The sequence below is a fragment of the Platalea leucorodia genome (assembly GCF_965183815.1).
Source record: "Platalea leucorodia genome assembly, chromosome: 8".
Lineage (NCBI taxonomy): Eukaryota > Metazoa > Chordata > Aves > Pelecaniformes > Threskiornithidae > Platalea > Platalea leucorodia.
The window spans coordinates 11,903,304-11,918,654 of NC_138830.1; the positions used below are offsets into that span (position 1 = coordinate 11,903,304).

Below are 15,351 nucleotides of genomic sequence, written 5' to 3' on the forward strand. Positions count from 1 at the left end.
CCTCCAGATCCAAGGAGGCAATGCAGAGGAATGCAAGACTCTGCCCTGAGTCAGCTCAGATCCAGCAGTCTTATTAATTTGCACTCTACACCACAGAAATTGGGCTCTCCTAGTCTTGAGCTGGTCCTGGAAGCAGCGCAGCCACATTCACAGAGCCTAGGCCAGGGGATTAGGTCCTGCCAGCACCAAGCTGGCTCCACATGAAGCCATTTGCACATGCCGGATGGCTTACTTGTAAACCAGGACAAAGCCACCCACAGGTAACTAAGGGCTGACTAACTTAGACAGAGTAGAACAGGCTCATGTTAACTCACTCATGACTAAAACATCACATTCAATTCCACAGTAATTGTAGCAAATGGACTCAACAGTTCATTAGTGTGAACTCACCTTGGGCTTGACCTGGAGACAAGTGACTGGTTTTCCTGGCATTTATTGCCAGCACATCCTCTCTAAACTGCTCAGTCAACAAGTGTCCAGCTGCTGTATCTGTGTTGGCAGGACACCTGCCTTGTTTCTTATGTTTCTTCCTCCACATGTCCTCCTCGTCCTTTTCATCAGAACCAGAAGACTTCTGCAGAGCTGCACGGTGTCTCAGGCTGTTCGACACTCTCCCACCCAGGGCATCACTCACATTTAACAAGTCAGCTGCAGCTCCACGCTGATGTACATAATAGTCTTCCTCCACCTCCAAGTCTCCTTCTGGGCTAACAATAGCATTTTTTTTATGAGAACATCTGTTCAGGGCGGTTTGAGGTTTATCGTTCTCAAATCCTCCAGGCATGGGCTGTTCCAGGTGAGATGTTCTGACTGGTGAATAGCTGTGCACATTCAACCCATTCCTGGCTGGATTATCCTTCACCAGGCCTCTCCTCAGGGGCGGGTCCAGATCCGAGCTGGGATCATTGGAGGTGCTCTCGTCTAGCTGCATCTTCTGCGCAATGTGACTCAAATAGGACCGGAATCGGCCGCTGTGGTGCTTTTGCACAAGCCTCGCGTAAGCGTTCTTCTGGGGAGCAGCGGGCTTGTTCAATCCCTCTTTGGCACCTTGGGCAGAAGTAGTACTTCTCACATACCCCAGATGATCCATAGTGCAGTAAAAGGCCCAAACTTCAAAGAGTTATAAATAGACATAGGGGAAAAAAGGGTTATTTTCTTGAAACAAAGCATCAAATAACGATTACGCTAGAAGACACAAAAATGTACTAAATGAGAACGTATCGACCTGTACAGAAATTCTGCGTTGGTAATTCACTCCGCTGGAGGGAAGGAGTTTCACGATGTACTCAACATCTGCCCTACACCAAATCCCCGTCAGTGACCTCGGAGTGACCACGGCCCATGTGCCACACAAACCGGGGACTTCTGTCCCGAGGCTGACACCCCAAATATAAGGGATTCCTTTAATCCGCTCTTCCTTGCCTTTGAAAAAGCCAGGTAAATTAAGGCAGTAACCGACAGACTGTATCAGATGCATCAGTTTAGCGGTTATCAGAAGTAAAATCTTGTCATGTCCAACCTGGAGTCTTCAAAAATAACTGCATCCTTACTGAAGTGCTTCAATGTTGCAGTAAAAAGCATACATCGCCTGTCACCTCCCTCCCACAGTGACTGACACTTTTGGATTATATAGGACATTTGCTTTAAGTACAAAGACGAACCATTTCAGCTTGTCTTTCTGGCCATAAACTCGCTCCCAGTGCAACTGACATACAATAAATTCCCTAGCACAACTAACTATCTTCTAAGAGCTCATAATTCTTAGTGATTGAGACACACTGGCTGCCACGCCATCCAGCGCCAGTTTCTGTAGATGGTATTATGCCTCCACCTTTGCTGCATGAGTGTGGGACTTCAGTAGATCTGGCATCTTTCAATCCTGTTTCAGCTGCTCTAGCTTTTAAGTTTTTGGAGCAAAACAATCTAGTAAACTGTCCTCAGCTACTATTAAGGTAAATTATAGGTATGAACAGGACATAGCAATGATTTTTGCTGTATCTAACATCAAAGAGGAAAATAAAAATACATTGATAACGGAGCCCAGTACAACTGCTGTCTTCTGCAGGTTTTCATAAAAATGCCTCTTTTTTCCTTCAAGACGTGCTTGAAGCTGAACAGCTGAACTTCACCCCAGCTGGTACATTGAGAGCTTCAGGGCTCGCTCATCTCTTCTATGACAGAACTGAGGGACACTGGACTCTAAGCTAAAATAAAGACACTGTCCATTAAACCTCTCTCTCTCTTCACTTCTCTAAGCACGGGGGTGTTGGCAAGACAGAATACAGAGCTCAGCAGAAATTTATATTCCCTTCCCTATTCCCACCATGCTTGGAATTTTTCTTCGCCCTTACCCAGCCCTCTTCTCCCTTTTGCTGCAGTTGCACGGAGGATAAGCACCCGGGCAGCCTCCTCCGTGCACATGCTGCCTGGGAACAGGGCACCATCCGGAAGGGACCACGGACCGCAGCACCGACTCCCCCTCAGAGTGCCTGCTCTGGCCCTTTCGGAGAAACAACGCGTGTTGCAGTGAGATTTACTTAAGTAATTGAGCACGGATGTGAATAGGCTTCACAATACAAAGCAAAAATTAAAAATCCCTGAATAAATAGGAAAAATTCTTTGTGTGGTTTGTGATTCTTGTTCCTAAGATTTTCCATTGGTGCTGGCCAATAGCTAAACTTTTCTAATAGACTGACCTGCTACAGCGCTATTACAAAACCCTCACACGGGTAGGTCTACAGCAAGCTTTCTTTTCACGTCACCTTCTCTCATTGCCAATTCAATAGAAATAGATAACATTTATAAAAGTCAGCAAGGCTACTCTCCAAACAGCGGTTCCGGGATACAGGAGTTTGCCATCTTTATTTACAAGTAAAGAGTAAACATTCGCACCTCGCCTCCGCTATAATTTCTGCAACTTTAATCACGTTAGCAGTCAGTGAGTGGAGCAGAGACAAAAACGGGCTTACAAGCCCCCACACGTTACGGTTTCATTATTAATTTTCCTTGGGCAACCAGGAATCGACAGCTCCCTAAGAGCCGTGGAGCAGAGGGGAGGCAGAGGCCGTACGAGGTGCCACCCTGCCTCATTCCCACAGCCGGGAACGCGACGGGGCTGAGCGAAACGCCGGGAAGGAATTGCCGAGGGAAGATGCCCGCGTAGCTGGGCCCAGGATGAAAACTGCCCCTGTTGTTTTTACCCGGCTGTTTTCGGAGAGCGGCACCGGCCTTCATCACCCGCCCGCCCCCGCGCCGGCCAGGGGGCTGTGGGGCACGGCAGCCAGGGCGGGCCCGCCCGCCGCAGCGCCCGGAGCGCGACGGGGAGCGGGGCGGCAGGGCCTCCCCCGCAGCCCCTCGGGGGCAGGGGCGGCCCCTCGCCCGCCGCCCCCCCCCCGCCAGGCGCCCACGCCACCGCTCTCTCCCGGAGCGCCCGCGAGTCCCTCGGCAACGCGGCCCGGGCCACCGCCGCCCCTCGACGGGGCCCGAAGCCGGAGCTGACCGCGCCGCGCCCGCCGGACGAGCCAGCGAACCGCCGGGCCCGGCCCTCCGCCACGGCGGCGGGGCTGACGGCGCCTGAGAGCCGCTCCCTCCGCCCGCCCGGGCCCCCGCTGCCGGGCCCGCGGAGGGGGCACCGCGCCCGGCCCCGCCACTCACCGGCCGCGCCGCTCCCCCCGCCGCGCCGCGCCGCTCCGCGCCGTTTAAATGTCCCAACGCCCCCCGCCCCGTCCACTTCCGGGTCAGAGGCGGCCTACGGGCCGCGGCAGGGCCCAGAAGGCCTCAGGCGCGAAGCGCTCGGTCCCCTCCCTGGCAGGGCGGCCGCGGCCGCTCGCACCCCCGGGGCCGGGGCAGGACCCCCGGGCGGCCTCTAGTGACACGGGGCGGGCCGCCATCCCGTGGATCCGTCCCTCTGTGCAGCGCCGGGCGCAGCCCGGGCCTGGGGACGGAGCTCGGGAAGGGCCCTGCGAGGGAGGCGGGGTGGGCAGGGTGCCCGGGAGGGGACAGGGTGCCCCAGCCCCGCTCTCCGGAGGGGAGGGTGCTCCCCGCAGGCAGGGCCCGGGGGTCTCCACAGCCTGCGGGGGGAAGGGGAGCCTCCAGACAGGGCCTGCGCCCCCGCCTCGGTCAGTCCCAGCGGGTGAGGGTGGGAGGCTGAGCCGGGCGCCGGTGGGGGTCCCCGCAGGGCCAGGGTGCTGCGGGGAGGTGGGGGACAGGAGGTGCTGTCAGCACAGCGGGGAGCCAACGCAGACTGCGCCCGGCCTGCAGGGTTTGCAGGCACCGTGGTCCCCGGGGTGTGCAGACCGCCCCTTCCAGCCAGGGCCCGCCGAGGCCTCTGCGGTGGTTTGGTCCAGCTCACTGCCAGCACTCCTGCTTCAGCCAAAGTTTCTAGCCAGATAGGTGAAAAAAAGCATAGTTTAGCTGTTTTAATATTGTAAAATGCTGGGGCGGGTATTGTCCCATTGGAAACCCTCAGAGCTTTGCAGGCACCTGTACCTCCAAAAGCAGCACGGGGAAGCCTCCTTCAAGACCTACGTGGCCTCACCGTCGCTGCAGGGGAGAGCAGGCCCCCAGGCTCCCGTTCCCTGAGCTCTTCACGCTCCCCTAGCACCGGAGGCAACCTGCCGATCCTCCAGCCCACCCACGCCACAGCACCCAAGTGATGACCAACTCATGGTGCTGAGCGGCAGCGGCCTGATCTCTGCCAGGATAAGTCAGAGCCTTCACGTCAGAGGGTCACGTTAAAGCATGAGACCAGAGTCAGGAGCTGGGACTTTGACTCCCTGCTCTTTCTGTGGCTGCAGACCTCTCACAGGGCTTTATAGCAGAGTCAGATCCAGGGTCTGTCTGGGAGTAGGTGGTTTGGTCACCCTGGTGTTACCTGCAAACTCAGGCTGGGTTTGCCAAAGAACTTCAGCCAGAAGAAAAACTGGAGAGCAATAAACTGGCCTCGTGGCACCCCCAGTCAACCCCGTTTGAGCTGTCTGCCTGGAGCAGCCCCTCCAGGGGTAGAGGAAGGGTCCGAAGGGACCTGAGCTGGTGTCTCCAAGCGGGGCTGTGGTGGGGAAAGGCTCTGTTCAGTCTTCGGTTTGACAGGAGCATGGGTCTGAGCAGGCTGTCCATGCTACCCCTTCACTTAGGTTGGGGAAGATGCCTGCCCCATGGTGCTTGTTCCTCACCCTGCAGGTCAGTGTCTGCAGTGCCTGGCATCGGTCACTTCTAAAGACCACGAGGCCATGTCTGCTCAGTGTGTAGCATCACCTGTGGCTGCCAGCCCCTCCTAGACACAAACCAGCCCCACGGCCATGCTCCCAGCCAGCGCTGCTGAGCCTCCACGAAGCCGTGGCGAGCCCTCTGAGGTGGAGCTGCTGAAGGTGAAGCGCTTCATGGCAGCTATGGCAGGCACAGACCGCCCCAGCTCTGGCCCTCGGGTCAGCCGAAGGAGCTGCCCTGAGAAAGCACCGAGCTTTCGCTGTGGGACCAAGGGCAGCAAACACAGACCTGCCTGCGCAAGGACAGTCACGTCTTCCCGAGCGCCGGGATGCCACTGGCAAAGGCAGTGACTCGTTCACGTGAACGACGCAGAGCCAGCAGGCTCTGCCTGCGATCCGCCAGCACTGCTGCCAGCTCATCAGCTGCCCCACCCTGGCAGCTCGGGCCACCTCAAGGAGGGGAGCGAGGACTCAGCTCTACGCTGGCACGGCTGGGAGGCAGCGAGCTGCCCCACACCGGCCACGCGGCCGCCACACAGCCCGGATGGCAAGGAAGCAAGCAGCCCTCCTCCGTGTGAGCAGAGCCATTGGTCACACAGCAGCTGGTCCCACTGGCCCCAAAGATGGAGGGTGGGTGCCATTTCCACTGGAGCTGACCCCACGGGGAGCATGGCCGCATGGGATCACCCTTTCAGTGGAAGGGTGCGTGCTCTCCCACTTCCTCCTGCTCCCCCGGCTGCTGCCAAAGTGAGGTGTTTGGCATCTGCTCTGCTAAGGCACGGCAGTGGCACGTCCCCAGCTGTGCAGGGCTGGCCCACGCCATGGCAAGGAGCTCAGCCTCCTGGAAGAGCGGGAGATGGGGCAGGGGGGACCCAGGAACCCCCAGCCCCGCTGTCCCCCTCCCTGTACCAGCCAGGTGGGAACAGCAGCTCTTCTCCATGCCGCTGAGTCACGCCATGTCTCTGCTCTTCTTCACCCCCGTGGGGATGAAGCTGAGCCCGGAGCTTGGCCGGGCTCCCTCCTGCACCAGGTGGTGCCACCAGCTGCAGCAGCTTCAGCATGCCCGTTCCTTCCACAGGAGATGATAGATGGGGGGAGGAAGCGGGGGGGATTCGGTGTTTGTTAGCACCGCTGCCGGCATTGGGGCCTGCGGTTTCACAGTGATATCATGCGTAGAGAGAGGGATACAGCTCCACGGCTGGACGCCTCCGTCATCCTCGCCTCCTGCCTCCAGCTGGGCCCCCGCTGCACAAGGGGCCGCAAGCCCCAGCAGACTGGCAGAGCGTTTCTCAGCCCTCCTCTCCTGGTGGCAGCCAGGGATCTGGAAAACTGGTCTGGTCCATGGGGCAGAGCCTGCGTTTGTGCCCCCTTTTGCTCTGCCCCATCAGTGGCCCAGACAAATGAGATACAGCAAATATGTGGCGCCCTCCTGGTGCCTCATGGGCACAAAGCAGATCCCTGTGTGGCTGGGACCAGCTGTGTGCCTGTCCTTCGCACCCTTTGAAAGAGGCCACGTGCCTCGTGCAGGATCTCACCAAACACAGTCCCTCCCAGGGAAAGGCTGGACTGCTTCAGTCTCGACTTTGGCTCCATCTTCCATCAACACCGTCCTCATGGCTGCCAAGCAGAAAGGAGCCGTTGCCTCGCAAGGAAGCATGGAGAGAGCATGCTGCTTCCACGTTCCCTCCATGGCCCCTGGGCTTTCTAAAAGGGAGTGGGTCCATGGGCAGATTTTTCCCCTGCACTCTCGTTTCCTGGGGTCCTGTAGCAGCAAGCCCAGCCCCGTGTCCCGGCTTGCTTTCCCACAGCGCAGGATTATCTCACCATCTTCCCCCAGGCAGTAACTGGTAGCTGCTCCCCGACGACGCTGGAGGCTGGAACGTGTTGCGGCACCTCGGCCGAGGCGAGAGCACCGCGTGGCTCCTTGGCCGGGAGCACCCCGCTTACGAAGGCTTTGGCTCCTCTGCTTGTGGTTTCAGCGAGGAGTAAGGGCCCGCCCGGCGCTCGTTTACATCAGTGTTAATCAGGAGTGACTGGCCAAAGGGCTGGAGCCGCCCCGAGGTGACTCAACGAGGGGAACCCTGGACGGGAGCAGAGCGGTTCCTCCGACGCCTTCATCTGCTTCCCGCAGCCCACCCGGCGTGAACCGACACTGCCAGTGGAAATGTAGCCCCTGCCAGCCCAAATATCACCTCTCACTGATACTGAATATTTCAGGTTGCAGGCATGGGGGTGGGATGGAGATCAGCGGGGTGCTCTGCCTCTGCCTCCCTGCTGTTGTCCAGAGGCTCGACCCGCACGGCACGAGGATACGCTCGAAGGCAGAGCGGGGCCACGGGTTTGCTCTGGAGCCTCTGAGCACCCTTGGAAGTGTCTTGATTGCAGCAGCAGCACCCAGAGTTAGGCCAGAGTCTCACTCACTTTGACATTGCTCAGGCATCGGGAGCCATCTGGGCACTTGACCTGAGGACACAAGCCATGCTCGGGGGGTAGAGGGGAGGGAGACAGATTTATTACCATAAATAAGGTAAAAAACATCTCTCTCCACAGTAGATACCCATCTGCTAACTGTGTCACAACACATGTGGTCTTGCCCCACCTGTCCATCAGCTTCTCTAGTTTTCTCCTGAGCCCTCCATACCTCTGGTTGGGAAACACGCCACTCGAGATCAGGACTGATGGGTTCCCATCTCCTTCAGACGCGGCAGCGCCTGGAGGAATGCCTGCAGCTCCCCCCGGGAGGAGGGAGAGCCGGTTTGGCTGTGTCTGTCCAGCAAAGGAAAGGGAGAACCAGACCCCAGCAAAGAGAGACGGGCAGCCAAGAAAGAGGTGAAGGAGGCAATGGAGGAAAGAGGTGGGGTGCTGAGGTAGGACGTCGAAGCAGCAGCGCTAGTACCTTGCTCCCGATTTAGCTGGGGTCTCCTGGATTTGTCTCCTGGATGCCTTTAAGTCTCTTCCTCCCTAGTTATAGATGGCCAAACCTCTTTTAAAACTCATCCCTCGGTTTCTCCACACTCGTCTGCCCTGCCAGTGGCAGGATTGAGCCTCCCAAAGGTGCTCAAAGTGGTTGTGGATTATAAAGCTCTGAGGTCCCAGAGTGTTGGGGCATGCAATGGGACACAGCTCCACGAGTCCCATCAGGAAACCCAGGCAGGCAGCTGCCCTGCACCTACCGAAGTTGTGGGCAGCAGGACCGGGGCACAGCAGGCACAGGGCTCATGGGGCCGGGGACGTGCAGTGAGTTCAAGCTCCATCTGATGCCCCCAGGGAGGCGGAAAAGGCACCTTCAAGGCAGGCAGGAACTAACAGACCGTGTTGCTCCGGAGTCCTGGGGTTAGGGACTCACCCCACAACCCCCCATCACTGCCACCCCGTCCCCCAGCCCACACACGTGGGATGGGGTCTGAACAGCCCCCGCGGGGGCCGCTTCGAGGCTGCAGGCTGGGTGGGGACAGCACGCCGAGGGCGAGCAGGGAGCGATGCTCCAGCGGAGACCGTGGGACCGAGGGGCTGGTGGGCACGTCCCGGCAGCTCGGCGAAGGCAAGTGGGGGCCACTGCTGGACCCATTGCCGGCTGGCAGGCGGAGTGGTGAATGAGAGCGTAACTTATCAGTATTACCTCATGAGAAAGCCCTGTGCCTTTGTATCTCAAGCAAACACCGGCCATTATACCCCAGCGGGCCGGCATTGTTATTCTGTCTGGTTGCAAAAGGTTAGGGCTGTGGAGCCCCGCACGTCCACACCGGCTGCCCGTGGGGTGGCAGCGGGGCCACCGTGACGCCTTGCAGCCGGCAGTGCTCCCCGGCCGCAGGAGCGGCGGCCCCTGCTGTTCCCAGGCCTGGCTGAGCCTCGGCCGGGCCGTTATCTGCTCTGAAAGGCTGCCCCACCATCTGCAGCACCGAAATCTGCCCCTTCCCTTGCCAGCCCCTTGCCCTGGCCGGGGCCAGGGCTCAGCCTGGCACCCACACAAACCCCTCCGTGGGAGACAGCCAGAATCCCCCCCCAAAAAAAGAAAAAAAAAGGGGCAGAAAGCCCAAATTTGGCTTCAGCAGGATCATAGCCCTGGCAGGAGGTCAAGGGCTTGACCACCAGCATCTCCTAGACCAGCACAGATTCATCCCAGCGCTCCCCTGGGGTTTCCCACATCCAGGATGCTCTGGGGAAAGACCCCAGAAGCCCAAAGATTTTGCCCCAAAGGACTGATGCCAAAAGGGACTTCCCACCGCCTGGCACGGGGTTCCCGGGAAGCCAGCTGAGGGGCTGGGGAGCGTTCGGGGCCGGCGGGGGGGGCCGCAAGGGAGCTGCTGACAGCATCTTCGAGGGTGATGGGGTTTTGCCCAGCCAAGCCAGGTGGAAGAGGCCCCTGCCAAGCCGGGGCGTGTGCTGCCGCCGGAGCCGCGGGGCTAGTGAGGACCTGCTCACCTGGCCTGGATGTGCGCGTAGCACGTTAGGGCACAGACCTCCCCCGGGGGTGCAGCGGGGTGACGCAGTGCAGCGGTGGCATCCGGCTCCAGCACCACCATGGGGTCCCCCCCTGGGTACAGGCTGGGGCTCCGTCCCCGCTGGCCTGCCGGATCCCTACCCAGGATCTGCACAAGGCACGGCTTCCCATGGGGACAAATGTGGTGACAATAACTCATCCTTTGGCCTTTCTGAGCCATCACCACTTTGGGCAGTACCTCTTCTCAAAGGGATGCTCAGCGCCAAAACCAAAAAGCCTGGGCTGATGTTGGGACCTCCAGGCTAGGGGTGAAACCCTGCCAGACCCCCATTTCTGGGGGGAAGGTATCTGAGAAAGGGAGGACAAAGACAACCATGGCGTTTAGCCTGGAAAATCCCAACAACCTGCCCCTACGTTAGCTGCGGAGCCGAGGCTGCTGGCAGCTGGAGGCAATGCAATTCATATCCTCCGAGGACTGACACAGAGGGAGGCTCATGGTGTGGACTCACCCATGCGTTAGAATTGCTTCATTTTCTTGATGTTCAACAAAAGTCTGAGATGTCGTGTTCCTGCTCTCGCAAGCCTGGTGAGGCAGCCCAGCCCCGGAGCACGGCCATCCCAGCACAGCCCTGGGGAAAAGAAACACCCAGAAAGTCAGCAGGAGACTGGAGCATCCTGGGGAGCCCAGGGAAAATGGCAAACCCCAAAGGACAAACCCCAAAGCACGCCCCTGGGGGGAAAACCACTGCATCTGCCAGGATACCAGCACTTTGCTAGCAAAGACCTGGCACTCTCCACTTGGGGCTTTCCCTTGTCTCCTTGCCCTAGCCACCCTGGGAGGTTCAGGAAGGGACAGAGAAGCCCTCCATCTCTGTGGCCTTGCTGTGTCTGCAGCCCCATCCTCACCTGCCCCATCAGGGCGGCCCTGCAGGGCCTCTCCCCATCACGGCCCTGGTTTGGGAAGAGGCGATGTTGGGCATGCGTGTGTCCTGGGCCAGAGCCCTCTTCCAGACCCAAAGGAGACAGGGGAAAATGTAAAATCCTGTAGTGTTTCCTGTAATGCCTTACTCAGCAGCAACATCCAAAATAAACACCAGGGATGTTCAAACAGGCCAAAATCTCTATGAGTGTTTCAGACACGGAGACCCAGAGGTGAAGCAGGCACCGGTGCTGCCACAGCGCCCCAGGAGCATCGCACCCTGGTGTGCAGAGCCACCCTGTCCCCCTGACAGCCTGGTGGCTGCCCAGGTCCCAGGGCTATTGGTGGCCATGTCCGAGCCCCTGGCTGGTGCTCCTGCCCTCCAGGGCTATGGGGTTATTCCCCAGAAAAGCTTGCTTCAAAGCATCCTCAGGAGGCATATCGCCTGCTGCGTCCGGCCACAGCGGTGGGACCAGATGGTCCCCTGCCACCACATGCAGCGGGGGCTGCTCATTCATCCCTGCAGCCAACATTGAAATCCCCCCCCAAACTGCTGCTCACTGAGCCTGCTATCACCAGACCCCTAGAGAGGTACTCTAAAACCTGTAAAAAAAAGTGTAAACTGCAAAAAGCTCCGGTTGTGGCATGTCAAACCCTCGGTGGCCTTCTCTTGGTGAACACCAGCACACATCTTGTTCCTGGGAACTGGTAGTTGGTGGCTGTAATGGAGGGGAAGTAGCTCCTCCGTCCTTGTACCTGCTCTGTCCTTGTACCTGCTCTGCTCCCCTGGCCCTGCCCCAGGCAGGTACCGAGCAATGTGGGCAGGACAAGCAGAGAGCAGCAATGTTTTGGGGCTTTGTCCAAAGCCACCGATGGACTTTGGGATGGTGCTTAATCAACAGCTCCTTGGGTTGGCCACTGGTTGCAGGAAAACATCGGCCACTCTGGCATCTCCATCGCATGCACACAGCCTTCTGATGTCTCTTTTTGCAAAGGGACAACCGGTCCTTGCACAGCATCAGCTGGAAATCCTCACACTACAGTTATCCCTCACTCCATTGGGAAATGCTCCCTGGCCCATGGCAGCAGAAGAGACGTAAATCTGGGCAGTGATTTCCCAAAATCAATACAGAAACACGCTCCCTAATGAAGAGCGAGTGGAAGAAAAAGGGGATAGTTAGCTGGCTGTTTGCTGCTGCGGTGGCACAGCTTTCTTCAGGCTAGAGTCCACATTTCTGTCCTGTAAACCTTCTCGGGGTCATCCTCTGGAAGGTGCTTGGAGCCTGGCTCCTGACTTCAGCTGAGGGAGCCGGGGCCCCAGCGCTGCCCAGCAGGATCCAGCCTCACCCGCAGGCATCGCTCACCCCTTCCTTGTGATGGGGCCGAAACACCCCACGCTGCTGTCACACGTACACCCCCATGACCCGTCTCCTCCCACCCTCCAAATCATGCTGGCATCGGTCACACTTTGATGAATCCCTCTCCATCCTCAGGCGTGGGGATCCGTGTGCCCTCTGGCACATGCACCCGCTCCGCTCCCTTCCCCACTCCCTACACGCCGACAGTCCCCCCGAGTCCCCCTTCTCAGGGGTCGCCCCCGCTTTGGTAAGACTCGGCAGCATCTCCCCATGTTTAGCCCTACAGCAGCAACGTTCTCCGCTTTCGGGCAGTTTCCAGCACATGCAGCTTCCCACCCCACCCCGGGAGCGGGGCTATCTGGAGGGCAGGGGACATCCCGGCTTTGGGTGATGCCCAGCAGAACCCAAAGGGGTGGGAGGCTCCAGTCCGGGCTGGAGGGAGCCAGCACCGCTGCCACCATACGGACACCTCTGAACAGCCCTTAGCCTGCTGTCACACGGGAAAGGGTGCTGGGGACATTACGTGACAGGAAGAAGCAGTCAAATATGGATTTTCCCACCTTTCTTAGGTCACCCTGAGCCGCCCCCTCCCCAGACACCCTGCAGCCCCTCTGCCCATAACCCCTGGTTCAACGCTGGTATCCCTCAGGGGCAGACCAGCCCTGGAGCCCCTCTCTCCCCCCAGCTCTCTTTGGGCCCCTGGGTGCCGTGGGGAGGGGTGTCACTCCCTCCAGCCCACCCTGCGGGTCTCCATCCCTCCTTGTCCCGCCGTGCAGGATCCCCAGCCCTCTCTGCCCCATGCTCTCAGCTTCCACACATGCCCCGAGTCTGCCAGTTCTCAGCCTGGGTGAGCATCCTGCAGGGCCAGGGGCTAAAGCAGGCACATCCCTTTAAGGGTTAAAAGCTTTCAGGCCCCCATCCCATGAAGCAAAAGGGTTTCATGCTCTTAACCCCTTCCTGCCCACCTCTCCTCCCCCCTCTGAGCTTTTGCCACCCCAGTGGATCCGATCTGGTTTGAGTTAAGGGAAAAGCTTTGTGTGCGCCCGGCTCTGACTCCAGCGACTTTCAGCAGAAAAGGCAGAGTAATTTGAATAAGAAGACTAATTGGATTTATAAAGCACAACTCCCCCCCCCCCAAACCCGAGGCGCTGCACAGTGTGACAAAAAAAACATGCTAATGAAAACCACACTGGTGAAAGCCAAGGGCAGGGACGAGCCTCCTGTGGGCAGGAGCTGGCTGAGACCTGACCGCGTTGTGGCATCTGTGGCAACCCTCTAATACTCCGGGGCGAGGGGCTGGTGCAGAAGCTCCGATATGGCTCCTGACCCCGCGTCCCGCAGCGTGTGGGAGGCTGGTGGCAAGCAAGGCAACCCTTCCTCCCCAGCCATGACATTTCCCCCCAGCTGTCCCCCCACCGTCTCCTTCCCCATCCCGGGTCCCCCCTGGGAGAAGCAGCGGGACAGGGCTGCCCGCAGCATCGGCCAGCACAACCGGGATGGTGACGGCAGGACCCCGTGTCGGCTGCCGTGCCGCTGGTGACGTCGGGCACCCCAACAGCCCCGGGATGTGGAGACCCAGGGCTCAGCTGCCTGCTGCTCCCCTGCGCGAGCCCTGCTGAAGGGGGTAGGGCTGCGGAGCCCCCCTCCCTGCGCCCCGGAGAGGCTGTGTGTCACATCTCAGCACGCTTTGGGGGGGGGCCGAGAGCTGAACCCTGAGAGAAGGGGCCTCTCTCTGCTCCCTGCCTGCACCCACAGCTCCCTGGCACCCGGGGTCGGCTCTAATCCCGGCTCCATCGCCTCGCTCTGCCTGAAGGCAGACGAATGCCCAAGCACAACTTTACACTGCAAAAAGTCCAAGTTGTCTCCACCTGGCAGGCACGATGGAAAAACCACCGAGACCTTCTCCTTCCAGCTCCCGTTCACATGGAGTTGAAAAGCCAATCTCCTTTGAAGTGTTCTGTGCCCAGTAGCCCGGGCTGTGGAGGAGGAAACATCTCCCTGCTCCCCAGCGGGGAAACCACGGACCCCCAAAGAGCCACGGCCCCCCGGCAGGGGCAGCTCCCCAGGGATTTGGGGAGCAGCAGCGCCTAGAAAGACCAAGAAAAGGAGCAGGAGGAAGGGACCAGCCTGGAGATGACCCTGCGGAGAGGGGGAAGAGCAGAGACCGTTTCCCTGGTCCCAGGGAAGGCATTTGGGATGCAAACGCAGCCTGGTGCAATCCAGCCCTGCATGCTTCTGCAAAGGGGGGTGTCTTTCCTCTGGCCTGATCGCAGTAAGAGCATCCCCCGACAGCCAGGGTGCCAGGGATGGTGCCCAGCTCCATCAGCAAAAAGCAGCCGGAGCCCCAGAGCTGCGCGGTGCCAGGCACACCAGCAGCAGCAGCACAAATCCTGCCCTCCTGGCTGCTGAAGGGGAAGGGGGGAGCCCCCACCGTGTCCCCAGAGCCCCTGAGAGCCGCTGGGGTTAATCCTGGGATCACATCCTTCTCCCGCACCCTCCAGCTCCAGGAGCAGGTCGGAGGAGGCCAGGCTGCACAGCCCTGCGGTGGGTCAGCCCCTGGGGTCCTGTCCCCAGCAGGGACCCTGTGACACTGACTGTGCCCTGCAGAGGACACCCCCAGAGTGTGTGAAAAGCCCCATCTCCAGGGCCAGGGACACCATCCAGCCCCCCCAGGAGAGCGGAGGGAGCAGGTCACCCCCTCCAAGCCGAGGGACCCACCTAGGTGCCCTCAAGCAGCGCCACTGTCCCCAGCATCCCCCTGTGTCCCCAGGGTCCCTGCCAGGGAGGGCAGTGTCCCCCCTCCTGCCAAGCAGGGACCTGGGAGAGAAGTTGGGGGATGAATAGGTTCTGATTTAATCCTGGATGTGAAAAAAAAAAAAAGTGCTTTTTGCGCTCATTCCTGTCTTTTGGGCTTAACCCCCTGCCGGGACCCCCCCCAGCCTGCGACAGCCACCCCAGGCTGTCCCGTGTCCTTCCGTGGGGGGTCACGGGGGAGTGGGGGGAGCGGAGGGGCCGTGGGGCAGGCGGGCAAGGGGAGGGCAGACAGCTTGCAGGGGGTCCGGGGGTGGTTGGGGGGGGGGGGGCACGTGAAGCCAAATGCCCCCCGCTTTGCCTTTCTGCTCTCCGACTCCCCGAGCCGGTTGCCTTGGGCTGATGTGTCATTTGTTCCTGCCAGGGGAGAGGGGACCCCCCCCCCCCCTTTAAATTCCTGCTATTGTGGAGTGGGAGGCCGGGTTGGACCTGGTTGTTTAGATGACATCACCGAGCAGGTTGGGTTATAAAATGAATGAAGCAGAAAGCCCAAGTTCACTAGCTCGGCACTTCGCAAGCGGCAGGAGGGACCTCGCTGCTCCGCTCTGAACTTTGACTCCCGTCGGTCCCGGCCTCTCCCCGGGGCTCCCCGCTGCCCCCCCAGCCCCCCTCTCGCTC

At 59.5% G+C, this 15,351-nt stretch overlaps 1 protein-coding gene across 4 annotated transcripts in view; it reads right to left on the reverse strand.

Moving 5' to 3' along the window:
- The window catches only part of DIS3L2 (DIS3 like 3'-5' exoribonuclease 2), a 215,797-nt gene that overhangs the window by 195,607 nt on the left and 4,839 nt on the right, over positions 1-15,351 (reverse strand). For 3 of the 4 annotated variants that reach the window (XR_014229096.1, XM_082320714.1, XM_082320716.1), the window contains exons 2-3: positions 10,155-10,274; positions 391-1,110 (exon numbers count right to left, since the gene is read on the reverse strand). Coding sequence is in view for 3 of the 4 variants with exons in the window: in XM_082320714.1 (XP_082176840.1) it covers positions 391-1,110; positions 10,155-10,158 (724 nt within the window). In the remaining variant the exon portion in view is untranslated. Of the gene's footprint in view, positions 1-390; positions 1,111-3,654; positions 3,738-10,154; positions 10,275-15,351 lie in introns of those variants that run through there. The other variant, XM_082320715.1, reaches the window with a different exon arrangement.